The 27,447-nt window shown below is 42.3% G+C and overlaps 4 protein-coding genes across 6 annotated transcripts; 2 read left to right on the top strand and 2 right to left on the bottom strand.

The window, feature by feature from the left end:
• The first annotated feature begins 5,933 nt into the window (after nt 1-5,933).
• mier3b (mesoderm induction early response 1, family member 3 b) lies at nt 5,934-16,447 on the top strand. The gene is made up of 13 exons (XM_027014374.2): nt 5,934-5,954; nt 6,464-6,488; nt 6,676-6,821; nt 6,969-7,103; nt 7,311-7,434; nt 9,062-9,135; nt 10,130-10,202; nt 10,324-10,460; nt 10,691-10,772; nt 10,868-10,962; nt 12,122-12,249; nt 12,584-12,735; nt 12,993-16,447. Exons 3-13 carry the CDS (start codon nt 6,723-6,725, stop codon nt 13,412-13,414), a joined length of 1,521 nt encoding a protein of 506 aa, XP_026870175.2. The 5' UTR covers nt 5,934-5,954; nt 6,464-6,488; nt 6,676-6,722; the 3' UTR covers nt 13,415-16,447.
• A 98-nt stretch (nt 16,448-16,545) lies between these two features.
• Nucleotides 16,546-18,911, bottom strand: mrps36 (mitochondrial ribosomal protein S36). 2 transcript variants are annotated; one of them, XM_027014376.2, is made up of 5 exons: nt 18,863-18,911; nt 18,139-18,269; nt 17,787-17,850; nt 17,296-17,501; nt 16,546-17,084 (listed from the first exon to the last, which is right to left on the bottom strand). In XM_027014376.2, the coding sequence occupies exons 2-5, from the start codon at nt 18,187-18,189 to the stop codon at nt 17,067-17,069; spliced, it is 339 nt and encodes a 112-aa protein (XP_026870177.1). In that variant the 5' UTR covers nt 18,190-18,269; nt 18,863-18,911; the 3' UTR covers nt 16,546-17,066. The 2 variants fall into 2 exon arrangements, with proteins under 2 accessions (XP_026870177.1, XP_026870176.1); XM_027014375.2 differs by having other exon boundaries at nt 18,832-18,885.
• A 13-nt stretch (nt 18,912-18,924) lies between these two features.
• On the top strand, nt 18,925-21,737 carry cenph (centromere protein H). Of its 2 annotated transcripts, none has more exons than XM_035521887.1 (10): nt 18,925-19,060; nt 19,277-19,353; nt 19,485-19,540; nt 19,993-20,038; nt 20,123-20,191; nt 20,298-20,354; nt 20,601-20,664; nt 20,877-20,928; nt 21,144-21,301; nt 21,502-21,737. In XM_035521887.1, the coding sequence occupies exons 2-10, from the start codon at nt 19,283-19,285 to the stop codon at nt 21,586-21,588; spliced, it is 660 nt and encodes a 219-aa protein (XP_035377780.1). In that variant the 5' UTR covers nt 18,925-19,060; nt 19,277-19,282; the 3' UTR covers nt 21,589-21,737. The 2 variants fall into 2 exon arrangements, with proteins under 2 accessions (XP_035377780.1, XP_035377779.1); XM_035521886.1 differs by having other exon boundaries at nt 18,926-19,060; nt 19,269-19,353.
• A 295-nt stretch (nt 21,738-22,032) lies between these two features.
• Nucleotides 22,033-27,393, bottom strand: pola2 (polymerase (DNA directed), alpha 2). The gene is made up of 19 exons (XM_027014373.2): nt 27,251-27,393; nt 27,013-27,152; nt 26,781-26,905; nt 26,515-26,594; nt 26,273-26,330; nt 26,012-26,121; nt 25,626-25,819; nt 25,270-25,358; nt 24,929-25,081; nt 24,771-24,833; nt 24,587-24,641; nt 24,320-24,444; nt 24,007-24,045; nt 23,836-23,909; nt 23,621-23,729; nt 23,005-23,111; nt 22,579-22,635; nt 22,374-22,500; nt 22,033-22,247 (listed from the first exon to the last, which is right to left on the bottom strand). Exons 2-19 carry the CDS (start codon nt 27,095-27,097, stop codon nt 22,095-22,097), a joined length of 1,803 nt encoding a protein of 600 aa, XP_026870174.2. The 5' UTR covers nt 27,098-27,152; nt 27,251-27,393; the 3' UTR covers nt 22,033-22,094.
• Nucleotides 27,394-27,447: the final 54 nt, after the last annotated feature.

Raw genomic sequence — 27,447 nt, 5'->3', positions numbered from 1 at the left:
CTCTTCATCAATGGTCAGTTTCGCACTTTCAGCTCAGCAGTCTTACAGACACGTGTAAAATCTCCAGTAGCACTGCTGTCCATTCATGCAGGCTCAGCACCCACTACCATGTCACTAAGACTGCAGAGTCACTTGTTTTGGGAGTCAGGCGGTATATCCAGTCAGGTGATATATCCAGTCAGGTGATATATCCACTCAGGTAGTATATCCACTCGTGGTATATCCAGTCAGGCGGTATATCCAGTCAGGTGATATAGCCAATCAGGTGGTATATCCACTCAGGTAGTATATCCACTCGTGGTATATCCAGTCAGGCGGTATATCCAGTCAGGTGATATAGCCAATCAGGTGGTATATCCACTCAGGTAGTATATCCACTCGTGGTATATCCAGTCAGGTGATATATCCAGTCAGGCAGTATAATCCAGTTAAGTGGTATATCCAAACATCAGTGTTGTGATCATTGCTGAACAAGGCCACAAAAATGTTGCATGGCAATCCATTTCAGACTGTAATGGTACACATGTACATAATGTACCAAAAAGACATCTGAACTTTTAAAGCATATGGTGACTATAGGTGCAAGGAAGGTGCCTATGAATTCTTGCTGTAGTTTGCACAGTCTATGACCTCCATTTTCTCATTTGCTTTTTTCATGTAGGCCCTGTTCAAATTATAACCCTGTTTGTCTTTGGATTACAGTTAATAATGTTTTCAAATATTCCTGCGGAGCTATCCTGATCCTGATTGCACCTAACCTCATTTGTAAATAATGTGCTACTTATTAACTTTTACAGCAAGCAAATTGTCTATTAGCATTTAGGGCACGAGGATGGTCGCCACGGGATCCACTACAAAGAAAACCAGCATAGAATAATAATAATAATAATAATAATAATAATAATAATAATAATAATAATAATACACAGTGATAGTCTGAGAAACAATATCAAACACTTCTGGTCCCCATTTCTTAAAAGCATCACGATCTTACGATAATCTTAACCAAGAGAGAGAATCTCCTGGAAAACAGGTGGTGCTGCAGGTCAGAGGTCATAGGCCACACCAGGGAAGCCCCGGCCTGGTACCTTCGGCACCTTCCTCTCCCTCACCCCCCTCCCTCACGCCATCCCTCACCTTTTTAGGATATCTTTGCTTTCAGGCACCGAGTCAGCGGCGCTCGGCCAAACTAATGGCGGAACGGGAGTGCGCCGCCCTCTGTGCACGGCCTTATTGCGGTGCAATTACTGGCCCTCAGGGCAGCTCAACCAACGCAAGTTACATCAGATTGGAAAGCAAGGCTCAGTTACGGAGACAGTTTTGGACAGCTAGTCCTCTATAAGAAAGCTGCAATTGAAAAGAGTCTTTACGTTTGTCATCAAACACATTAAATCAAACACACAGAAGTCAGATTCAAGTGATAATAATCAAAATCATTTGCAAGGATTATTAGACAAGGCTGTCTCCTGTCTCCCATCACGTAGCACACTAATGAGGAAGTGATGTGCGGGGGTAGGAGATAGAGGGGGATGCTGGAAACGTGAAGAGGATATGGGAAGTATCCGTAGAGAGAGGAACAGCCAGAGGAAGCCATGCTGTGGTCCAGGAATCCTGGGAGAGGAAGTCAAGAAGGCGGGCACAGGAAGTCTTAAAATACAATTCTGTGTGCTTTTTGGAATACACTGATTCTCGTACTTCCAGATCTCTAGTCACTAGTAGTGATCTGTTATAATTCTTTAAGTAAAGTGTGGCTGTGTGGATTATGATGTGACAATGTAATTTAGGTCCTGATTTTGAACACATCCAGTGCTGTGGTTTTTCAGATATTTTTAGACCCATTGCAGTTTTCAGGCCATTATCAGAAACAAACAATTTTGCAATCATTTTTTTTTCCCTTTCTTCTACCTCACCACAGAGTTGTTTAATCTTCGGAGTGCATTTGGACACCTTCTGGAAACTACAGGCAGGGGAGCTGTCAGTCAGGAAGATGGGTTGTTGATATTTTCTCAGCAAGAGCATATTCCTCCCTGTAACCACAGAGTAGTGCCTGCAGTCACTCTAATACCACCCTGTCAAACCTGGGCCACCTACCACAGGGAACACTAACTATGGTCTGTATTAGCTCTGATGTTTTGGATTTGCAGTTCATGAGTTTTTTTTAATGTACGCTTTTGTTGTAATCACACCACCACTTAATGAGCATTACATTTATGGAGCCCATTAGAGAGACTGTGCATGTGAACAGATAGCAAACAGTCTGAAATTGTACATTCATACAATGCACCTATAATATGTACCTATTAAAGTGAGCATAGGTAACAGGTTGATGTTTCTAAGTTTGCAGGTGATGCTAAGATATTGAAAAAGCATAAAACATTTTGACTACACATTCATGCTGATGCTGCTTTTTCCCTACTCCCAGTGCATATCCCACTGTGGGAGTGATAGGCTGAGATGGCTCTGACCACCTGGGAGCAGGGCCTGGGCCAGGCTCACACACACTTCCCCAAGACCTCCTGACCTCAGGGGGAGCAGTGTGGAAGAGGAGCGTACGCAGAACACAATGGTGGGAACGGCGGGCCAGCACCCGGGTCATCGTGCACCGTGTGCTCTCACAGCGGATGAGCAGCCCAGAAAAGCACAACCCAACCAGGAACAAGACTGACATGGTAATGTGCTAAATAGGATGAGGGTCATGACTGCAGTGGTGCATTAGCAGGAATCACAGTGTTCCACTCGATTTTAAATGAGATGAAGGTGGAAATGTGATAAAGGGACTGTGGAAACATGAGAGCCAGTTAAATGGCCTTATCTAAACAAAATAGAACAATAATTATACATTTTCAGAGTAATACTTCAAAAATATAAGTAAAACTAATATATTTTAGCTCAAGACATGAACAGCCAAGGAAGGCTATGTTAGTGAAATATAATATTAGTGTGAGTGAATGAGATTTTTAATTTTTACATTTTTTTTTAGCAGATGTGCAGATACTCAGCAATGGAGGATGTAATTTACTGTTTTGTGTTTCCTGTACAAAAGTGCTCTTTTCTGGCTGTATGCACATACACACTGAAGGTCCAGTTCATTGGATGCACAGATGTAGTAGTGTGTTGGATGTCCTTTGGCCTTCAGAACCGCAGTAATTCATCATGACGTAGATTCCACTAGGTGTTGAAATCTGCAGGAATCTTGTCCTATGTAGACTGGACTGAAATTAGATGGAGGTACTGAGCTGTTCTGAACCTCGCCCCAGAGCGGCTCTACAGGATTAAGATCTGGGGTCTGTGAAGGCCAGGGAAGCAAGAAAGCCTCACTGTCGTGTTCCTGAAACCAAACCATGACTTTAATGGCCTTCGTGGCAAGGGGCATTGTCCTGCTGAAAGTGTCCTTCTGCTATAGGGAGAACAGCTGGATAAACTCGGTCAGCCACAATGCTTAGGTATGCCTTACTGTCCAAACGTCCATCACCAGGTATCAGAGGACCCAGGGTGTGCCAGGAAAACATTCCGCACACCATCACTCCACCGCCACCAGCCTTAACCTTTGACCCCTGACAGGAAGGCCTCATCCATTCATGCTGCTTTGTGCCAGATTCGGACCCTCCCGTCAACACGCTGTGACAGAAATCTGGATTGATCTGACCAGACGATGTTTTTCCACTGATCAGTTTTTGTGACCTGTTAACTGATGCATCAGCGTAGCATTGGACTGTCATTTGGTTGACTGTGCACAGTCTGTTCGTCAGAATGATTTTTGCCATCCTCGTCTATCATCTGCTTTCGCTGGATGTTTTTCCTCAATCAAACCATTGTCTGCACAAGCTCAACACTGTTGCGCAAGAAAACCCCACAAGGTTGGCAGTTTTTGAAATACCGACAGCGGCTAGTCTAGCACTGATGAAGATGCCTCGTTGAAAGTCACTCAGACACTCGCTGGATTTTCTAATGTGCATTAACACTGAAGCTGATCCACAGAAAACATGCTCACCTTATTTATGCTGCATTCTGGGATCACGTTTCTTGCAAAGTGTCCATTTAGTACATGTAGCAATTGCTAATGATATATAACATTTGTCCAATTTTAAATCTAAGTTGTTATATAAAAGAGAAAAATCACATTTGCTCAGACATGAGTCACAAGTTTAGAATAGTTCTGAATTTTTCCACCTTGCATTCACATCGGTTTGACAGCTCCAGACGTGCTTGTGAGAGTGAAAGCTCATCAGACTTCCTTCAAAATGATTATGTAGCCTTAGACACTTTGAACAGTGTCCCTATTCATAGTTTAACCAGGATGGGATTTCATCTGAGATCTAAGGAATCTGTATATGACTCACTGTAGATCTTACGACCTACTGACATTGTCAGATCACAATCAGCACTGATGTCAGCCTTGTAGAGTGGCTCAACAAATAATATGCCAACTGTCCACCCGGTATTGAATAATCTGCACCCAGTACAATATATAGAAATAATGAACAAATACTCATTCATTAATTAATTGGCATTTTCATTCATCTACAGAGGCTTATGGAGTCCAATTAGAGGCATAGTTACTCTAAAGAAACCTGAGGTCATGTTCCTTGTTTAGGGGAACATTGAAAGTAGCAGAATATTATTCATAAAAGAACAAACCCATGACCATGGAGTTTGACCTATGACCCGTGACCCCTGCATGGCTATTACCACTAATCACTAATTTGATGAAAACGATGTACAGCACGTAGGAGTTCCCAAGCCGACACATGCACCGATGCTCACTAACACAGGCGGAAACACATGCTTTTGCCCTGAAACACAGAAAGTTGCCTGTTAATGCAACCCCCCCCCCCACACACACTCTTTACTGAATATTTTAATACAGGTACATCCCACCTGTATATCAACACTTTTGTCTACACAATGGGCTTTTTCGCACTGTTAACATATGTACTACAGAAAGTCTTGGCAGAACCCTGTGAAATCATGAGTCATGTACTCATCAACCAACAGCTTTTGCTGAAGTGTGGGTGAATTAAATGATCAAAATACAAGTGCTGAGTTAGGTAATCCTTCAATGTCCTTTCCTGCAATTAATAGAATACTAAGGGGATATATTTGTTATGAATGCTTGCAGGACTTAAATGTATGTGTCATCAAAACACAAAGTTTAGAATGTGCTGAAAATTCTTTTTTTTAAAGCCCTCTTCTGTAAGATGACAGCATAACTGGCAGTCTCCTGGCATCCTGTGCTATGACAACCTTCAGCCTGATCAAGATTGAGCTGTGTGCTGTGCTGCCACCTTGTGTATGGCAAGTTTAAATTGTTCCCGAAAGGAAGAAAGAAAGAAGGAAAAATAAAGAAAAAGCTTTGTGTTGATAGCATAGCCTATTCCACAAACCATAGGTGCGAATGGGAAGAGGAAAAGAAAAAACATGTGGAAGCCCCTGAAAAAAAGTGTCATCTCATTCACTTCAAAGGGATAATAAAAACACCCATTTATTTTTTACATCCCAAACTGGTTTGAGAGGAAACCGCACGTAGGTAAAGCAGGTAACCAAACTAAAACCAATCTGACCAGCGTGCAAACTACATGTTACTTACAGCGCGAGACTCAGCGCGAGCGGGCTTCTCATTGGCTGGCCCGGAATCATCCGGGTCCTGCGCACGAGAAGCCGATGAGGCAAAAGTACCAATATGGCGGAGGTAAGAGGGAAAGCTGAGGAGAAGTGTTATATTTTAAACCAATCTGTTTGTCGATTTGACGCGCTCATTTTTTGGTTTTGTAGGAAATATATTTGAAGTACGGTCTGTTCGTTATACCGAGTTGGTTTTTTTGGGGGTTTTTTACGCGTTTCGAAAACGCCGAGGTTAACACGGAGTGATCTAACAGATCCCCCGAAAGGCCCGTTAGCCGTGCAGTCTGGACATCGCTCGCGAAGGACTGTTCAAATCATCCCGTCCAGAACCAGTCCGTAACCAGTCCGTAACCAGTCCGTTTAAGGGTTTCACTCGCACTGGAGACGTGTTAGTGTGTGAACGGGCCATTTATTCGCGGTGCATGTGTTAAGAAGAGTGAATGCGGCGGTCGACCGTGCAGTAATGATTTGTTGATGTTTTCCCGAGCTCGCTCTGGTTTGTGGGTCTGCAGGCTACGCTGGAAGCGGAGTGTTTGATTAACGGATACTGCGGTTGATACTTCACGTGTGACACATTTGAAACTTTAATGCCTTACTCTGGATGTTGCATTCTAGTAATTTCCATTCAGAAATGTTCAGAGAACTCCATGCTCCTTCCCGATCATATTTGGGCCTGTTTAACTGTTCTGACTAAACGCCGCGGGTAAACATTTTGGCACTATGTTGCATCGGCATTCCCTACCGTCTGTAGAACTTTGCAACACTATACGCATGTTCGCCATCAGATGTATTGGAACTTTAGTGATTTCGATGCCATGGTAATTGTGTTTATTTCTTCTAGGCCTCCCTTGGGAGTTCGAGCCCCGGTAAGTTTTTTTTTTATTATTATTATTATTTTTTTAATTACCCAAAACTTCATTCATGGTTGTACACAATTTGTACAGTTGTGCATGAAAGTGTACTTTTTATGCAATTTTGCAATGTTAAAAGTAGTAGTACTTGCGTTTTGTATGTGCATGGTCATAATTGATCTTCTGTATTCTGCACGTACAGTTGGCTCTCTGTCATCCGAAGATCATGATTTTGACCCGACAGCAGATATGCTGGTTCATGAGTATGACGATGAACGAACATTAGAAGAGGAAGAGTCGCTGGAAGGAGAAAAGAATTTCAGCACGGAATTAGCAGACCTAGAAAAGGTAACATTTGAAAGATGCACAGAGTTCAGTCAGAAGATTGGCCACATCTGTGCCACCTATTCAGACAAAATGAAATGTACCATCACTCTAACAACATCATAATTTTTTGCCTCATCAGTTGTGTGTGTGTGTGTTGATTTAACAAAGGAAGGGAATATGCCCCTGGAGGACTTGTTGGCGATGTATCGGTATGAAGCGTCGGTCAGTACGGCAGCAGCATCGAGTGTGGATAGCTCCTCGGGTGAACTGACTGATGACCTGCCGGATATGACCCTGGATAAGGTAATTTGCATGGTGTTGCGGTTGAACTGTGCTTGAGCATGGGCAGTAAGATCCAAAACATAGATCGTTTTGTTTTATAGCTTCATGTCATTGTTACGTGAGGAAAATGATGATAAGACCAGAAAAAAAAGGTGTTTTCTTAAATGACAAATGATTGTCTGGAAATTGTTTTCCCTTGTGTAATTGATTATGACTTCCTTTGTGTAGGAGGAGATAGCCAAAGATCTGCTGTCAGGTGACTATGAGGAAGAGACGCAGTCATCAGCTGATGATCTGACCCCTTCTGTCACTTCCCATGAAGCCACTGATTTCTTCCCGCGAACTCTCAGATGTGAGTCAAGAGTTAAGAGCATTCTAGAAATGAAGAACCCTTAGATTTGAGTCAAATAGAGGGTTAAAAGTATTCTAGAAAGTGTGATCTAATCTTTCCCCACTGTGATTCGGTTGGGGATGGGATAGGGATTGTTACAGTTTTAATGAAATGCTACAGTAATTTCAATAATTTTCAATTACATAATAATTACGTAATTTCAAATTAAATTGTGTTCCGGAAAAGTGCAGTCCAGGACAATACAGGCATAATATGAGCATGCCGTTTTTTTTCCCTGATACTGTGATCCAATGCAAATTCGCATTACTGGGAAAACCATGGCCGCCAATAAAGGGCCCATATTTGTTTTGTGGCTGCATTCGTCTGTCCAAATCAATGATGTGTTTTTCTGTTGGGTTTTTAAACTAAGATAGCCACCTAAGTGTGCTGTACAAAACCGAGAAACCCAGACAGTTTTGGCTTTCATTCAGTACAGTTAACCACATAACTCTATAAATTAATCTTAAGTGCTTACTTTCTCTGAAAACTTGTTGATTTTATATTTACGTCGTCCTAATGGAAAACCAGGTGTGTTTGAGATTTCTCTTAGCAAGCGTTATGTCTTCAAACCCAACAATTCTCATATAATGCACGTACTCGTGTACTCATATCGGCTTTGGGACGATAAAAATATTATTGAGTATTGCTATGAATTTGTGACAGTATTAATCAAATTATCTCTCTTTTGCTTTCTGTCACTTACCACTGCCACATGATGTTTCTTTAATCGCTTCATCGTCTTTTGTGCGAGTGTTTGTCTATGGGCTGATCTTTTTTTTTTTTTCTATTTAAATATAGAAAAGACTGCATTTAATTATTCATCACAAATATTTTTAAATGCTATTGAAAACATAGATTTTTGTTTCTGGCAAAGAATGCTAATATACATGCAAATGAGGTGAAGTGATTGGGTACTTGTGCCCTGCTGTCAGGGTCAGCTTGTCCAAAAGGAGGCAGGCAGCATGCCAGTTCAGCAGTAGTTTGGTTTAGACGTTAACAACATTATGTAAAATAAAATTAAAACCTTAAGATTTGTGGCATGAATGGTTAAAAAGTTAAAGGGATTATATTTATAACAGTATGTTCCTGACTGAACTAGTCTGTGTTGTCAAAAAATGTCAATCAGTAACTACTTGGGAACTCTGCATGAATCAAAACTACTTTTTTCTTTTAGTGTTCTTTTTCTTTTTCAGAATTAAGATTTACTGTCTTTTAATGCCCCATCACTTGCCAGGCTATGTAGCAGCTACAGGAAAATGATCATGTTTGCGACCCACTAATATAGTTTATCTCTAATTCTGGAGATGATCGCTTGTCTAAATTGTGGTTGTTTTTACAGTGGACAAATGTCCTCGGAAATATTGCAGTGAAAAAATGGATTGTGACTACTGTGTTGCCCACTATAATCTGACTTTATACAGCACTTCTTAGGCTGGAGATAATCCTTTCATTGTGTGGTCTGTCAGATCCTAGTCACTACTGCTTATGATGTGAATAATCTGTTAATTGTTACACACTTTGAGTCTGATCTCATTCAGTGCCTCCTATGACTTTAGTAATCCACTTTGTGCTCTGTGTCTAATCTCAGCCAACGCTACTTATGACGGTGATAAGGAGTCGGAGGGAGAGGACGATGGTCTCAGTCCAGAGGACCCGAGGAAGGTCAGTTTCATAATGTTCTGTAATACTGTAATGCTTCAGCTGGCCAGTGCGCCAGACACACCGGGCTCTAGTGCTCACGCTCCTGAAGTGGATAAGAGTGTTTCGAGATGTTTGTAAAAAGCTTGTGTGTCGAAGTGTAAAGTATTGTGTCGTTGTCCTGATTCATCAGGCCATTGGTCAGTTTGAAAGACTCAAGTGGAATGCTTTGGAATATGAAGGTTAAAGTTGTTCATGATTCAGTGACGAAGTTCATATAGAAGTGCAACAAAAGGGGGGTACTTGTGATATTTACCATGCACACCTCTGGACAAGACTAGGGACCTCTATAATGTTGGACTAGGTATTATTGACTTTTTTTTTCCTCTTTAAATTGTTATTATTGTGGTGACCGCTGTTGGCCAGAGGAGGATGGGCCCCCTCTTTGAGTCTTGGTTCCTCTCCAGGTTTCTTTCTCCTGCTCTAGGGAGTTTGTCCATGCCACTGTCGCCCTTGGCTTGCTCACTGGGGGCTTGGACTTGGACATTTGTAAAGATGCTTTGTGACATCTATTGTAAAAAGTGCTACATAAATAAAATGAGATTTAGGATTTTCTTTTTTAGAATGTTTATAACTTTTTTTTTGCTTACAGATTATACTTTTAAAATGCAAATTGCTTAAGCATTATGACTGTTTTGTCATTTGTTATAATTATATATAACCATATATAGAAGATATTTTATGAAAGAATGAAACTGTTTTGGTGGTGTTCACTTATGGTATTTTCAAAGCCTAAAGTAGAGGAAATGTTAACTTTAGAATATTAACATGGTGAGCCTCAGTGTGAGAGAGATTCAGAATTATACCTGTTTTATATTAAAAAAAAAAAGAAAAGAAATTTCTTTTTACTGTTCACGTTTTCTTTACAGTTAAAGGTTTAAATATATATTGCTTGTGATAACAGACTGGATAACTGGATAACCAGTAGAATGTGTGTGCTGGCTTTCATCTTTGACAGGAAATCATGGTGGGGTCACAGTACCAAGCAGAGGTTCCCATGGGCCTGAGCTTCTACTCTGAGGAGGATAAGGGTCAGCACATGTGCTCGAGTTGGAGAACTATTAGATGCATTTAATAATTTAAAGTGGAATGTTTTAGTCAGTCCTTTGAGATTTTAAGTGTGGGTGTGTGTGTGGGTGGCTGGCTTTGTAGTTTTTGAGGAAGCAGATCAGCTACTCTGGGCTCCAGGGGTGCTGTCAGAGAAGAAGGTGGAAGTCTACCTCAAAGAGGCGCTGTCTCAGTCCGCAGACAACACTACATGTGGCAGACGCATACGGGACAACGAACAGGTTCGCCACTGAGCACTACACATAGTAAACTTAGCTCTGCTCTCTTCCCATAACGGCTCTACATCTCACAGGCCACAGCCCTAATTGACCACTGCTGGTGCAGCTAGTTAGGGTTTTCACATGCATCAGAGCATCAGGGTGAACGCTAAGATGTGTTCATTGGGGTAAACGCCGAGATGTGGTGCTCGTCGAGGTGTTCGTTAAATGACCTCATGTCTTTCCCTTTGTAGGCTTTATATGAGCTTGTAAAATGTAACTACAACACGAACGAGGCCCTGGCGCAATACTGCACTAATCTGAAGTCCTCCAAAGGTAGGTTCCACTTCCAGGTTAGCAGTGTTGCCTAAAGGGCTTTCGAGACTTTGGAGGCATGAAGTAAAACCTTCTTTTATTCTCTCTGGTCTTAGAAGAGTCGCCAGCGTGGTCTGAGGAGGAGTGCAGAAACTTTGAGCATGCACTACAGGTTTATGAAAAGAACTTCCATTTAATTCAGAAGAACAAGGTTGGTGCCTCATTTGTACTGGCATAAAGATCATTTAGGTTGCATTTTGCTCTTTAACTGTCTTGCATGTCATTTATTTTGCAACCACCAGACATGGGTAGAGTAGCCAGAAGCTGTACTCAAGCAAAAGTACTGTTACTTTAAAATAATAATTATGCAAGTGGAAGTAAAAGTAGTCATTTAAATTATTACTTAAGTAAGAAAGTATTTGTTAAAAAGACTCAAGTAGTGAGTTACTTCATCAGAACTCATTTAATAACACCAGGCAACAAAATATGTAGATTTTTTTTCCCCCCACAAACTAAAATGTGTTCCTCATAGTTCTTTTGAAATTCAAATCTGTTTTAGCGATGTTTCTCTCAGGTAAGGCGTTTACGTGAATTTTACAATAAGGCTGTTATTACACTTTTGTTCCAGGTTTTCCCTAGGCTTGCTACCGCCTACATAACGATGTGTATATCTCGGTCGTAAACTGTTATCAAAGTAGGCATGTAAAAGTACTTTGTTAGGAAAATATGCTTGTTGGCTGTTGTCGGTCTACTCTTCAGTTGTGTAGTATACTGAAGTAAAGCGGCGGTATTCGGTGATCATGTTTAGGGATTTCACCTCCCACGCTTGATGGGTGGTGGCAAAACGTACAAGGTGTGAAAATTATTTTAAAATGTAACGAAAGGAACGTTGCTATAACAGACAAAACTACATTTTTGACTTCGCAAATGTACTCGAGTAACAATATAAAGTATCCTCTTTTAAAACAACTTTTAAAAGTACGATTTGTTCAGAAAGTTACCTAACGGAGTAAATGTAGCTGTACTACCCAGTAAATGTACTACGCACCACTTTGACCTAAAATAATCACTCTGAGAAAAAGTCCGTTGCAGATTACATTTACTGACATTTATCATCAGCGTGATCATGTGTACTAACCCATCAGGACGTGTCTCCATATGGACGCGGTCCTACCTGCCTGTTGATTATTTTGCGTGTTCACGCACACATACAGTGCTAGGCTAAGGTCTACGTGTACGTGGGTTTGGAGGGGAGGACAGAACCAAAAATCAGTTACAGCAGCTCTAGCATTTCTTTTAAGAAGCCTTGATTTTGGGTTATTTTTTTTAATGATTTTGTTCATTTTTATATTTTTATGCCACTTTTTTAGGTTCCAACAAGGACTGTCGCAGAGTGCGTCTCCTTCTACTACATATGGAAGAAGTCTGAACGGTTTGACCACTTTGTTCAACAGAATCGCTTTGGAAAAAAGAAATACAGTATTTATCCTGGTGTAACGTAAGTGAAGTAAGATTGGTTTGGTGCAAATTATTATTTAGTATAAAAGCAATGGCACATGATTGTGTGTGCATATGGTGTAAAGAATTCTCCACAAGGGGGCACTGTTAGCATTGAAATAACATTGGTGCTTTGCATCAATGATTGCAGCTTTATTCATTTGTAACTTTGATTTGAAGTCCTAATTAATAGTCAATAATTACTTAAGTTTATCTCTGGAGGAAACTCTTCATTATTTAATACATTAATCTTAGTAATTTTTCCCTACTTTCCCTTACTGCAGTAGTAGACTGTCTTGTTCAGTTCAGTGGTGACCTAAATGGTCTCCCCACAGAGATCTGATGGATCGGCTGGTGGATGAGGCAGAGGGCCTGGCCATGGACACCTCTTCGTCTGTGTGCTTGGGTGGAGGTGGAGGGCGGATAGAGGTGTCTGCAGAGCAACAGCTTGGTCTCCTCAACACCATCACCGCCAGTGACCTCACAGGTGAGCGGTGTGCTTCCAGGACCACTCAGACTGTGATTGGATTCTCCCACTTCCAGATTCTCCCGTTCAATTTGTTTTCTTTTTAGTTCAACTATATTTAACTTTATGTTAATAAATTGTAATCATAACATTTACAGATCTCTGGATTTAATTCGCTTTATTATTCTTCTGTGTGTTATGTGAATTGCCACAGTGCAGTTCACAGTGAAAAGTGTTAGAGAAATAAACTTGCCTCGCCCTGTCTCTCTTGTGTCCAGCCCTGAGTAACAGTGTGGCGTCTGTGTGCGGCCCGGCGGATATGACCTGTATAGAGTCCTCCTACTTCCCCCCGCTTGGTCACGATGAGGGGCTGGGTTACACAGTGGGCGGCGGCCTGGGCGTGCTGGACTCCGCCTTCTACCGCTCAGAGCTGGGCCAGCTGGCCTTGTGCGGCAGCAAGGACTGCGAACGGCCCTCCAAGCGCCTCAAGACGAGCCTCTCCGATTCGTTCATCGGCGACGTGGCCGTCGCCAACCTGGGCGCGGACTTCGAGAGCCGACGCGCGCACCGCATCACAGGAGCCAAAATGGCGGTGTCGGTCACAGACTTCGGTGGTATGGCAGCGAGTGGAGAGGTGAATGGCTTCATCAGCTCCCACTCCCGCCAACACCAACAACACACAGCACTGCAGTCTGAATGACCCCCGACGTGTACGCATACACCCACTGACTCAACCTTAGTTTGTTTTCTGATTCTATATAAATATACTTTGGGATTTTTTTATTTTTTTTTTGGTTTTTATTTTGTAATATGACATCAGTGATGTCTTTTATTGTACAGAGCTAAGCAATCTTGATTTATCAAGAGTTTAAATAGCCATTTATTTTTCTGGTCTTTTAGATATTTAATATCCTTAATATCAACATCAATTTGCAGAACCTAAATGCTGGAGTGGAGAGCTGTGGTATTTTTCTCTCTTACCATACAGATAATGGCAGCCTGCAGTTTTACTGTCCCATTTCAAATAGTTGCCACAAACTGCATCAGCTTCAGTTTTGTAACTTTTAATGTTGATTTTCTAAATTGGTACTACTTCAGTGTTTACACAATCCAAGCAACACCAGGCCTTGGCAAATGTAGCATTTTGTATATCAGGATACGTGTTTGTCTTTTACATTAGGGGGTTTCTTGGAGCAAAACCACATATTACAATGATGAGCACTTCGAAGAGCCGGAATGTTTCGGCTTCCATATTCCTTGTTTTTGGCTCTGTGAATGCATGCGATATGTCCTGCTTGCATTTTTTGGGGGGAGCCCTGAGATTGCCACTGAATATTTAGTGTTTTAGATGAGGGGAATTGCATAGATGTCCGATTTGTTGGTAGCTGTGATTTGTTCTAGTTGGGCTGGTTTTAAGTGTATTAAGCTTTGAAAATTCACTGTTCACCTTTACATAGCTGATGTCAGGGTTCCGGTGTGACTTGTAAACAAACCTCTCGGTAAGGGTGAGAGATGTCACTGCGGAGGGGGCTAACCACACCTGCAGTATAATCCAGTTTGCCCAGACTTCCAGTAAAGGCAGCTGAAAAACTCTTCTAATACCAAGAAACTCCACTGATGGGCAAACGCATGCACCCCTGCAGTTGCTCTCTGGCTCTTATAAACAGGTTTGGCCCCTTTGGACATCATGCGCAATTTTATTCACATTGAAATTTTAGTGGGACATTTTTAAAACCTGTTGTTTTCTTAACTTGGTCACCAGAGTCTAGTCTGATCTGTGTTTTGCCCAAAAATGAAAATGTACGAGTTTTTAAGCGAACTTTGGAAATGTTTGTGGACAGTATTATTATTCTCTTATGTATTTTGGTCGTAAATGTTACAAATCAGGAGAATGCTGAGCCTTAATGATTTTATGGGAGGTTTAAATTCAGCGTAAATATAGTACCACTCCGTGCTGACACATTGGTCTGATGCTCTGTAGGCTTCAGCCTGCCATAACTGCTGATACCGCTCCTGTAAGCTGTAAGTCAATGCTTTGGTAATAATTGAGTTGTGTTACTTTAGCTATGCAGAACCAGTAGCTACCCCAAAGGTACTGAATACATTCGAACGTTGCCTGATTGACCTTCGATCATTAAGCTTGCTGTATGAACAGATTCCCCCAGTATTTTACACCTTTTGTATACTGGATGCTCTAAGATAGGTCTGCTTGCTGGTGGTTATATTATAGCTTGCAAGCTGATTATTAAACTTGCCAGAAACGCAACTGTCTCTGCCTCCTAACGGGGCCCATTCCTGTTCTGTGCAGCCAGAATACAAAATACTGTGGAATACTTTTAAAATACTTTATGCCCTGAACAAGTTTTAGGGAATGGTTGATGCAAAAATGTTTAAAATGGTCTTGTTATCATGGCAATAATTTGTAGATATGTACAGATTGTTTTATTCTAATATTTCATATAATATTCCTTAAAAGATTATCTGGTTTTTAGTTTTTGTGTTTGTTTTTTGTTTTTGTCGGTAGATGAGATGACTAAACCATGCATGCCAGCCATGGCTGTTTGCCAGTGACCACTAAAATCCATTTGTTTCTTGAGTTGGGAAATGAACAGAGATGTCAGTGAGGCACATGCTCTTCATGCCGTGTGTAGGGGGAGACCCCCACTGCACAAGCAGAACCGTTCACATCAATTCATATGTGGAAAGTTTGGTTTTTTTTACACACAAGCCATAGACATATTTGATGCAGAAGCTGCTATGGTAATATGAACCCTTCACCCAATAGGCCCATAGGAACCAAAGCTCCAATTAGGTCCACTGCTGCTGTTAGTATAGTTGTCTTGCAGCTGTATGAGAAGGGGGTTCCCTGATTAACATAATCCAAAAGTCAAGGCGATTCAGTAAAGACATGAAGGACATTCCTACTGGATCGTCTTGGTGTTGGTTTAAGTTATCCTGCTGCAAATACCTGCTTTGGCAGATACTTCCCTCATGTCTCAAGCAAAATCATTTATTCTGTGCATTGCTATTCCCTAGCAATGTGCTTAAAAAGGCAACTACATTTATCCACAAAGTGGGTGGAGCACAGAAGGATGAATGCACCATGTGGGCTAAATGTACTATAGCATGTTCCAACATGTTAAAGAAACAGGATCTGGGGTTGGGTGATGACATACTACCTTGGTGTCATTGATTCCATTGCTGGGTTTGAAAATGCTTTAGTAACTGAGACCATAGACAGTACTGAATATTTCACATTTTTACTTGTTTGTCCATCATCAGTGTGACTGGGTACTAGTATGTTACTGCTATATGTGGTAAGGATGTGCCAGTCTGAACATAAATCACTCTTTGAAGGGCATTGAGGCTAACTTTAATATTTTTGCATAATGTAGTTGAATATTGAACAACATACAAGTTTAAATTGACATTTACAAAAGCATAATTCACTTTTTTAGTGTTTGGTATTTAAACTTGCTTGGAATATGGTCAGTGGTTTGGGGTGTGTTTGCTTCATTGACTTTAACTTAGACATTGCAAATTCTAGAATTTCTGTATCAGATTCATTCATGGGGAGAAATTCATAAGGGAAAATACAATTGTGAATATGACCATGTACTATAAATGTTTATTCAGAAATATAGACAATCATAGCATTTAATAACTGAATTATCCAGACATTGTTTATAACATGTAAATACAATTGTATTGCTTTTTGGTTGGGTTTGTTAGGCATTATTTTGTATTTTTGTTGTACTTTATTACTTGATGTAAAAGATCCAGAAATAAAGTTCTGGAAACAGTTGTGAAAAAGCAAGTCACACTGCATGCTGTTTATAACAATACCCCTTTTTATTGAAGTACTTATGCATGAATTTGAGTACTTTACACAGTCTCAAACAGTTATATGATTAGCAAAAGACACAGGCCAACGTTATTAAAGATCTAATGACCTGCAGAATCCATCTCCAGACTACAGAGTATCAGCATAGTGGGAGAGCCTCCTTGGGCCAAAGTGAAAATGAAAGGGTCCAATCAAGGGTAATAGCACATGTCCTGGGAGACAGAGTGGACTACAGACATGGGCACTGAGCAGTCTACCTTGGACTGCCTGGCCTAATGAATGCAATGTTAAATGTGAACAGGACAAGCTGTTAACAGCATGTGAATTTCTTGAGTAAGAGGACACACACTTTGTACAATTGTGTTTAAAAATAATCTCTATTTACATTCAATAATAACTTATTCATTCCTTAAAGTGAAATCTGGCAAATCCTCTTTCTGAGGAAAAACATTAGGCAACAACCAGCACCTTTTCCACAGAGTCTTGAGTTAGACACACTGGCCCACCATCACTCAGGTCCACCACGCTGCAAACGAGAGAATATCATCTTCACTTTGTGTGTGCGCTTTACTAGTCTTGTGGACCTGATTACATGTGCTGGGTACCCGGAGCTTTCCCTTTAAACAAGAACACAATGGCTCTTCTGGGCCCATCAAATATTTTGCATACTGCTTTTATAGGGTACGTGCCCACGGTCTTCAGACGCAATAGCAGCCTGCTGCAGTACTGACACTAACCTGAATGTAGTCCATTTCTTCTGGCAGCAAGGCCCGCCTGCGATATTTCTGTGGAAGCTGTTTAATGACAGCGACGCTGTCTGGTGAGCCAGAGAGCCACTCAGCTGCTCCAGTGGTCCTGCCCACCCCTGTGGCTGCTTGCGCCGGTGCAGAAGGGGTCGACGTCTGTGGCATGCTAGCTACGAGTAGTTTTAGTGCTTCTTGTACTAAAAAGCCAAATAAAAGTGTTAGTGCAAACACAGAGGCAACACTTCATACAGACCACACCAAGGTTTGAGTCTCAAACAAGGACGGGGCTAAAACGTTCCCGTTAACGCCTCGCTTCAACTTGATAAATTACCTTATCGGCTGAATCAGTTGTTTTGGATGTTGTCTATGTTTAGCTTTAGTTAACCATATATATATATATATATATATATATATATATATATATTTTATTATTATTTATTTATTTATTTTTTTAATCAAACCAACAGGATATAAACGCTCACCATTTGGCTTGGCCAGACCCTGTCGATTAGGAAAGGTAATTAAGGGGACGTGAGGTCGCACAGCCTGTGAAGAGAGTGAAGCAGTATAAAATAAAGACTTTTGGGGCTAAAAGTCCAAGTTGGAAACAAGAACGAGAAGCCTGGACAGCTGGAACAGCTCAGCTAAGTCATATCGCGACACACAGCTGACAAGGGCAACTGGAAAACTAGCCTAAAGCCCACAGAAAAGGTCAGATTTGCGCCAACAAGTCTTCAAAAAACTAAAGAATCGCTGTGCAACACGACGATTCGCAGAAAATAAAATCTTTTCCTGGAGCAAGCGAGAGAACTCTGTGTTGGAGACAGTATTTACCTGCACGGCCCGAGCGGCAGCCATTCCGCTTCTACTAACGCTGCTCCCCATGGTGACCTCTGAGCAACAACTTCCGGGTGAAAGACGCTAGTCACCTGATCACTGATATTTTAACGTTTTCTTGAAAAGATCTGGAGGTCAAATTCTTTATTACTGACATGATTAATTTAGCCAAGGGTACTCAGCGACAACATATATAACGTGAAATGGCTTTTAGGAATACTGCAAACTGCATTTATAGTACAGAAAGCTAGCAATGTGCAATTTAAAAGGGAACAACTGCAGCTGGGAAATGTCAATAGAAGTTGTGGCTACTTTGTGCTTTTTTCCATCTCAGATCAACCTGACCTACAGGCATGCACATTTATATGTTGGTAGGAAATGGGCTTAAATGGATCTATGCTAGTTATCTACCTAACCATGGACGCATGAACACAAACGCAACTACTGCATCAAGCAGCCAGTTAGAAATGTGATGCACTCGAACTGTGCAAAGGTCACCAGCCACCTGGTTATGTTACATATATATACACTTCATTATATCAGTTATATAATATAAATACATTATACTATTAATATTATATTAGTTACTGCGCTGCCCAGAGCTAGAAGAGATCCATTCTTACTAAAACAGGTATAAATCAATGAGGCATGACGTAAGCTCCCCGTTCATGTGGTGCGTTGCAGACTCACGTAAATAAACACCTGGACGCCGGTAAGTTACCTGCTCGGCTTTTATTGTACATCCTCGGTGTAAAAGGCGGGGCGTCGGGGCATTTCCGTGTCACGTGACGCAGGACTTCCGGGAGGCGGCAGATTCGTTTGCTACCCAAACTCAAGCGGGAGGAGGAAAACAAACCCCTGAACAAAGCCCTAACTAACGTTTCCAGAGGACTTGGTTGGGAGCGATAGTTTAGTGGAGGTTTGTTGAGCAGGTTTTTGGTTTTATATGCTGTGCTGATGTAGTAAAACAATGCAATACGTCCAACTTTTTCGGTTTGGTTAGCTTAGCTTATGCAATAACAGTTGAAGTCTGTTCAGAAGTATTTTAACACGTGTGCAGTAAAAGGTAATTGCCATTTTATATATTATTAAGTAATATCAGTGGTTTGTTCCTTGTTATTCTTTAGCGCTACAGGTCTCGATGGATTCCCCAAGCCCCGAGCACCCAGCGTCCTCGCTGTCTGAAGAGGTCACACCCATGCGTCTACTCAGGTGCTTTGAGTCCTACGGCCTTGGCTTTGCCTTTAGTCACCCTACATCTCCCTTTATTGTGAAGAGAAGACCAGTGTGTGAACGACACATGTTTGTAACTAGCAGGTCTGTGCGTTTGACTCTTTCCTCAGGATGAAGGACATGATGGCTAACCAGTGCTTTGACATGAATGTTAAGGTCAACATGGGTAAGTTTTCAGTCGTTACAGACATCGGCGTTAACATTAATCAGGTTTGTGAAACGCCGAATGTTTTGTTTGGGCCGTTTGTTAGTGTAATCTTACTTTGCATGCATGGTGTACACAAAGTTTATTTTAAAGAGTTTGGATAGGACTGAGTAGAGATGTGAACCTAGGTGTTGAGATGGGGGAACAAACAAGTTCTTAATGACCTCTCAGTAGTAATGAAGCCAGCCTACCTAATTGAATCTACTTCACACTGATATATTCTATGCCCTGAACATCTTTTTTCTGTAATCACATGTGAATAAATTCTTTATTTGAATGATAAAGCATCTAATTTGTAAGAAAAAATTAAACACCAACACAAATACACTTCATGTTTGCTCAGAAAATGCTTTGGAAATATCTTTTAGAATATATGCTGGCATCTGACCCTGACCTTTGTGTTTTAATGACAGGAAGACTGAAGAGATCATGTGGCACATTTGATGCTGATGCAGATCTGTGAGTGTTTTGAGATTTGCTTACTGGGAATTGATTTGTATGGTCTGATATCAGACTGATTCTCACATTATAATCCAAATACAGGTCCAAATATGAAACTGCAATAGAGCAGGCGAGACTCTCACATTTCAACAAAACCCTGGCATTAAACAGGTGATGCACCTTACGTTTCTCATGTCTGGACATTAGGCACTTACAGAGATTGTAAAAGGCAGTGTGTTTTTCTGTTCGTGTTTGAATGATGGACTGTATGTTTTAGAATGCAAGTTTGGAACACAGTCACAGAGAAGCTGCTCCAGAATGATGCTGATGCTATGTAAGCGAATCTGTTTAGAAATGCTGATGCATGGATGAGCAATGGGGAAATATAAACACTAATTTCAGCAGCATGTTATAGCTGCCCCACGCTTCGTGTTCAGGGTGGGAAATTAGCAGCTACGGAGAATATTCCATTTCATATTAATATTGCTGTCCATGAGAAAATTAAACAAATGCACCATTATAGTAGAGTTGGTGTTAATACACATATACTGTGTTCATCTTCTTAAAAATTGTCTTGTAGGGCATTAAAGGCAATGGTTGATGAAAATGCAGACCTCTGTGAAAAGACAATGAAAGTTATTAAAGTGGGTAATATTTTTATACTGAACCTCTAAATGATAATGTGCTCATATTTAACTCCGTTGTGTTAATGGCTGAGTATACCAGTTATCTAGTGCTTCAACATCATCAGTCATATTCAGTTTAAATAATGTGCTACATAAATAAGATTAAAATAATTGTAAAAATGTTTAAAAGTATAATGATTAAGTTCTTTTTATGCCATTTTTTTTCCCAGGAAACACGTACACTTCAAGACCAAATCACAGACATTCAAAAGGAGCGACTTGGTACTGTTACCGTTCAGCCTGTTTCTTACTGGGCAGCTGTACTATATGACCTCATGTAGACTATGAACTCTAGACCTGGACTATGTCACCTAACCAGTGGGGAGTTTTCCTATAGAAATTCATTGTTATAGAAATGAATTATAGTCTACTTTGTGGAAAACCAGCCTTGCTAATCCTATCGGTTTGTTGATGCTATGCATATTGTGTATGTGCAGAGCTGAAAGGGCTTATTAAAAAGAGGATGCAGGAGATAAATGAGCTGAAACAGACGGGGGAGAACCAGGGGCAGGCACAGAAACAGGCGGTTGAGAGAGCTGAGGCCGTCTTCCAGAAGTACCTGAAGATTGCCACCATTTCTCAGAACGTGCTCAGGGTATGTGCCTTTTGCTTGTGCATGCCCCCCCCAAGGATTGATGCAAGATCCGTCCTTACACTACAAACGTCTCAAACCAGCAGCTTTTAAGGGTTTGGACAAAATATTTCAAATGATGTCAGTTTAACGTAATTGTGTTTATCATTTTTCTGCAAGTTTATATGTGGGAGTTTCATTTAAATGACTTTTTTCCCTTCTAGGCAATCATTATTGCTAGCAAGGTGAACTGGATTGATGACCCTAAATTGAGAGACATTGCAATGGGATTGGAAACAGTCCCTAACTGAAGACCAATTTGCATCAATCTACTAATGAGCAATGCCATACAGTAAATTGTGTTCTTGTAATATAACCTCTGTAAATATTGACTTTTGTAATGCAGGAGTGAAATGCATTTATCAAAATTATTAAAGCAGTATCACATATCTATAGCAAACCAACAGTGTAGGCTGCTTAGTACCCATACTACATACAAACTAACTTCTAGACTAAAGGCTTTGCTGAAACTGAATGAGAAATAGATAGATGCTCCCTTAAGTACAATAACTGTTATGCAATTACTTCTGTAACATTGGGGTACGTTTTTGTACTTATTCGAGTATCATTTATAGTAGATCTACTTATGAAGACATGAAAACTGACTTCAAATATTTGAGACACACCAGCTCAACATGCATTTTAGTCACTATACAAAGACAAAGTGGAAAAATTGTCAAAAAAAAAAAAAAAACTATCTTGCAACAGTATTTATTTGGAACAATGGAGTGGAACAGATACACAAACTCGGACGGTGTTATATTTTCACCAACTGCCCAGCGAGGCATGGGCTCACTCTGCCTCCCTGCACATGCGCTGGGTTCTGCTGGAGTAGTAGGCGCCCGTAGGTTCCACCAACCTGCCCTTTGGTAAGACGCCCAGGATTGACGCAAACACAACCAATCACGTCCTGTGAAAGAAAGCCTTTAACTCCACCAGTGTTTCAAAACCACGAGCAGCCAATTAGCTGTAATTAAATAAAGGTGTTCTGGTGTATTCTAAAACGCAAATCAGGACAGAGGTTTGGCTGCATTACCTTAATAAAATAGCGCAGTTCAGAAGGGACAATCAGAACGTCGGGCGTGAGCGGCATCTGGCCGTACTGCTGAAACTTCTCGTAATCCATACTGACCTCCTCTGCCGGAGGGTAGAGCGGGTAATAGCTGCAAGGGAAGTAAATGCTTGAGTAATGACCAAGAGCTCTGGACAAACACTGCAAGACTGAGAATTTCCCCACCAACCTCCTCTGGGTTAACATGTGCTTCATGATCCGCGAGAACCTATCCGAGCCTGTAGCGCTGCAACAGTGGGGACATACCAAAATCAGACATCAGAAGCAGTCCATGTAGTTTTATCCACTACATACAGTCTTAAGACTCAGCATAGGGGTTATATAGGAACATGGCCTTTGGATATAGAGGAACTACACTGAACTGGAGATGAAAATAGTTTCAGGTTACAATCAAGAACAACACTGACACTGATTAAATCCATAACTAAGAATCGTATAAGAACATGCTAAATTGATTAACATAGTATTTCAGTGCTGAATTGAAGTTATCACAAAGCACTGAAGTACGATCACAGCAGTATAATAATCAACTTGATTTGGAAATAAAGGGTAAACACGTATCCCAGATACTTGGGGGGGGGCTGCCAGATCTTACCTGTTGATTTCCTCAGCTCCCATGTGAAAAAGGATGTCCGTGGAGGTCAAGCCAAAGGTCACACCACCAATGAGCAGCGTGCAGGGGTCAGGGACTAAGGTCACTCGCTGAGGAGCAAAACAAAATACTGGATGGTTGGAGATTAATACTGTAACACTATAAAACCGGTCCCCATTTTTCAAAATTGTAGTGTTAAAATCAGAGAGCAAGAGTTCAGTCTAATTCTCACTCTACCATTTAAAGATGATTTGTGTGTTATGGTTTTGGGAAAGCCACCCCTCATTATTAAACCATCTAAATGCAGAGCTCAGGGGCATCCAACTCCAAACAGTTAGAGCCACCACTCTGCAGGATCTGGTTTCAACTCCAACAATCCCGATCCATTTGACCATAGCCTTCAATAACATCATTATACTGCGTTAGAACTAAACTCTGCAGGGCCCCGTTTCCCAAAATCATTGCCATGTTAAGATCATCTTAAACAAGAGTTTAATATGTGCGCTACCATTTAAAGATGACCTTTGCTTTACAGCGAGTCTCCCGTCCAGGCACAGGCCAACCCAGAGTCAGACTGTACAGTGGAGAGACGATGCTGGAAGTCAAAGCCCCAGCTTACCTGCACATCGTCCTTTTTGAGGTCTGGGAGAGTGAAAGGGGGCTGGGGATAAACATAGTGGTGATGAGCGTCTCGCTGGGATGGAACGAACACCAGCTTACACCCTGTCCTAAGAGAGGGGACAATCCACATGTTCACGTGGTCAAGCTCAGACTGTGCAAAGATTTTCTCCATTAAGTACACGGACAAAATCGATGAAAAGGATTTAAACCAACCCTCTTGTTCCATCCACAATGCTGCCAACACATCTCGAGAACATGGTTTCAAACGTTTCTGTTACCTGTGCTTTCTGGAAAACAAAAAGGCAGGTCATTGTTGTAAAGAAGACACTTTCTGTGCAAGATGACCGTTTTTGAACTACAAAAAGAAAGGAAAGTGAAACGTACCTCGATCTGTTCATGTTTGGAATCCACAAAAGGGCCCATCTACGTAAAACATGACATTAAATCAGAAGACTGTTATGACAATGAGCTCGACTCAAATGGTTGTGCTGTCACACCTAAGAACATACACACTGTAGAACCAAAGTGAGATATTTCCCTCCAAAATGACTTAAGTCACATCTTAAACAATTTCTTTCAACTCTTGCACTTTTAGCAAACAATCATTTGTGTGTGAACTGGTCCTTCTACAGATTACACAATAAGTGACCAGATTTAAAAGTGCAAACCGTTTGAGAGAGTCTTAGGACACTCTCACCAGTATGCAGACATCAGGATGATCTTTGTTAATAACACCAAGTAGGTCAATCAGAGGCTCATAGGTCAGGGTGTCAGAAGGGGTGTAGGGTCCACAGGCCAGCAGCACCATCACAGGCTCAGAAACTGAAATAGAACACACGACCGCAAGAACCTTGCTGGGGCACTACTGTGTGTAGCATTTGACATGCCTGACATATATGAAGTATATGTGAAGTCTGTACTCAGTATCTGTCCACAAGAGTATCTGCCAAACAGCTGTTTTTACCTTCGTCCACCTCCTGCTTCAGCTCTGGAGCAGAGATGAAGGGTAAAGGCACGCCCTGGAGAACAAACCCAGCATGGTCAGGTCAAACTCTGCTGCATTACATCCAAACGCCCCATTTCTGTATGCCTGACAAACAAGGGCTGGACAGTGGCAGCTCGCTGCTGAATCTGTAGCAGAGACGAACCTCGTAGAGTTTTGAGGCAACGAACCTCGAACCAGAGGTGTTCATGCCTTCCATGATGACGACCTGAAACAGATCACATCTAGTCACTGCATTTATATGAAGAAAGTGCAGAATTGTGCACTGAGAGAGAGAGCGCGCGCGAGAGAGCCTCTGCACACCTGTCCAGGAAAGAGCGAGTAGTCCCGGAGCTCGGACAGGTCCACGGGCACCTGTCTGGCCCCTTGCTCCTGGCTCGCCTCCAGCAGCACAGAGTGGGCATTCAGCTTCCCGTTACTGTCACAGCACACTTGTCCCAGCACAGCCACGGTGTCCTGCGGGAGACACGGCACACCTGCGTCAGCGTCCAGCCTCACACACCCGTCCGCCCTAAAGTGGCCGAAGCTACAGTCGGCATGGATCTGGCAGCAATTCATTAGCGTTACTCAAATAACCAAAGCACTTTAATCCAGTCCTGCACAAAGTGCAGTGCATACGAACCAGGAGATGGGACGGTGCGTACCTGAGCAGGTAGTGAGACAGGAGAGAACTCCTCGATGTTGAAGTGTGTCCTCAGCTCCTCCCCCAAGCTTTCGATCTTCTCCGTCAGAACTGCAAACACCGTGCAAATGAAAGAAGAACCGAGCAACACTCCGCGTTTATTAAAACGCCAGCCAAGGCGTGCAGACACCCCACCAGGATGCTTCACTCATGCCCCGGGTTTCCCCCCATTCTCTGAAGCTCCGTGTGTTCTTTTTAACTACATCGCTGCCTCTAAACTCACACTGCACACACGTACCTTGCATCTAAAGTAATTTGAGATGCATCTAGGTGTACACAAATGTGCTCTATACGAGAAGCCTGGCTGAGAGGTTGTACCGCTGCGCACGTCTCGGAGCCTCTGGAACATGTATTTGTAGGAGCTGGTGAGTGAGTCTTCATGGCCCTCCAGCAGTTTCACCCGCACCGTAGTCTGGCCTTTCCCTGCCCAGCGAGGGCCCTGGACCGCCCCGAACGTAGCCACCACCTCGCCCCGGCCCCCACGCAAGCTGTATTTCTGAGAGGGGGTGGCACTGTGCGCACACACACACACACGGATTTGATCAAAGGGCAGAGAGAATGAGGAAGAGTGAGAAGGATATGTGAGGTACAGCATGGTTGACCTTTGTCTTATCGCTCTGGGAAAAAAGGAAAACGTAGTATTCATGAGGAATGTCAGGAAAAAACAACACCCGAGCCCAGGGCACACGGGCTGGCAGTCTCACCTCGGAGAGAAGCTGGCAGGGGAGAGGATCTGGGTCGGGCTTGGCGCCCACATACCACCGCGCTTCGACCGAGGCTGCTCGGGCGTGGTGAGGGCGCGCTTCTGAGAGCCCTGATGGACACGCCCCCATACCCCAGTTAAAGCGCCATTAATGGAGAATGGCTAGGTGAAGGATGCAGGCTAGAGCAATACTAAAAAAGGGCCCGCTGACAGTGTGCGGAAAGAAAACCACATTCTGCATGGTTTCAGGAACATACACTACCTTGGCTGGCGTCGAATAGGAGTCCAACAAATCTTCTTCTTCTTCCTCTGCTTTGATCCTAGGCAAGGTACGTTAAGAACGCCACAGCAAACATGAAGACACGTGCACATAATTTGAATTTAGCAGCCATACTAGCAAACAAGGCATACCGGTTTCAGTTCTTTACATATTGCATACAAGTTCTGTGAACGTTATTTAACTCAATCGGACACAAGTCGCGGACGGTTCTCTAAAAAGGATACAGGTCCTGGATGGAGTGCATATCCTTAGTCACGTTAAACTTGTTCTTCTTTGATAAGCCTTTGGGTTTCTTATTCAAAACCTGCATAAATTAGAAATGCAATCATTACCGATCTGACCTCAGTGTGCCAAAGTCCGTAAAAACAGCCGTTGTTATTTTTTTTTGTCCTTTTGTGGCACTGTAGTTGTTGTTACAGAATGAACCAGATGAAAAATGATGGCCTTGATTCTGTACTCTGGTACAGTGTAGACCACTCATCGCACTCACCTCATACTCAAAAGTCTCCAAATTGTTGAGAGTAAGCTTTAACAGGCCTTTAGTTGTGCTGAAGGCAACCCACTCGCATACAATATCCTCCGCTTGTATCCTGTGGCACAAACACTGCTCCAGCACTGGGGAGGGACGGCGAGAAGAGGGGTCAGAAACCTGCCGGGCTAATGAAACTCTGCAGACACACGCTTGCTTGCTTGCTTGCTTGCTTGCTTCTCTTCAGACTTACTCTTGTCGAGTACAGCATCATCTTCGCAGGCAATGTCAAACGTGTCCAGCTCCAGCTTCAGCTCTTCGGTGGTGGGGGCTGCCATTGTGCTATCTCAGACCAGTGCGCCCTTCTGTGGTGTACGCGCCAAGCACGGAAACCTGCACACAAAACAGCCCGGAGTTTACGACCCTCGTCTGATGCGCTTTGCTTGCTGACAACGACATCGGAAAGTACGAACATTTCACAAAAAACTTGCCTTGCAACTTCTGATAGCTTTGAAAGACGACGCAGAAACGAGCTTATGAGACTAAACATACACCAAGCGTCTAAGCGACCTGTCGCTGCTTCGGATGCAGCGACCGGGCCACACGGCGAGTGCTCGGGTTGCCGCGAAAATTACCCGCGAAAGAACAGGAAAAAAAGTACGGCGTCACTTCCTGTCCCCGCCTACCT

Source organism: Electrophorus electricus, chromosome 23, assembly GCF_013358815.1.
Source record: "Electrophorus electricus isolate fEleEle1 chromosome 23, fEleEle1.pri, whole genome shotgun sequence".
Lineage (NCBI taxonomy): Eukaryota > Metazoa > Chordata > Actinopteri > Gymnotiformes > Gymnotidae > Electrophorus > Electrophorus electricus.
Note: the sequence above shows the minus strand (reverse complement) of the source record. Positions and strands in the feature narration are given on the sequence as shown.

Coding starts and splice junctions, on each gene's coding strand:
- mrps36 (XM_027014376.2), bottom strand. CDS start 18,189: ATGGGGAGCAGCGTTAGTAGAAGCGGAATGGCTGCCGCTCGGGCCGTG. Junction 17,851..18,138: donor CTGCCGCTCGGGCCGTGCAG/GTAAATACTGTC, acceptor CTCTCTTCACAG/GCTGTGCGACCTCACGTCCC. Junction 17,502..17,786: donor GGGTCTGGCCAAGCCAAATG/GTGAGCGTTTAT, acceptor TTGGCTTTTTAG/TACAAGAAGCACTAAAACTA.
- pola2 (XM_027014373.2), bottom strand. CDS start 27,097: ATGGCAGCCCCCACCACCGAAGAGCTGAAGCTGGAGCTGGACACGTTT. Junction 26,906..27,012: donor TGATGCTGTACTCGACAAGA/GTAAGTCTGAAG, acceptor GTCCCTCCCCAG/TGCTGGAGCAGTGTTTGTGC. Junction 23,112..23,620: donor TCAAAAAGGACGATGTGCAG/GTAAGCTGGGGC, acceptor TTTGCTCCTCAG/CGAGTGACCTTAGTCCCTGA.
- cenph (XM_035521887.1), top strand. CDS start 19,283: ATGGATTCCCCAAGCCCCGAGCACCCAGCGTCCTCGCTGTCTGAAGAG. Junction 20,192..20,297: donor AAAACCCTGGCATTAAACAG/GTGATGCACCTT, acceptor TGTATGTTTTAG/AATGCAAGTTTGGAACACAG. Junction 20,355..20,600: donor CAGAATGATGCTGATGCTAT/GTAAGCGAATCT, acceptor ATTGTCTTGTAG/GGCATTAAAGGCAATGGTTG.
- mier3b (XM_027014374.2), top strand. CDS start 6,723: ATGCTGGTTCATGAGTATGACGATGAACGAACATTAGAAGAGGAAGAG. Junction 7,435..9,061: donor CTTCCCGCGAACTCTCAGAT/GTGAGTCAAGAG, acceptor GTCTAATCTCAG/CCAACGCTACTTATGACGGT. Junction 12,736..12,992: donor CACCGCCAGTGACCTCACAG/GTGAGCGGTGTG, acceptor TCTTGTGTCCAG/CCCTGAGTAACAGTGTGGCG.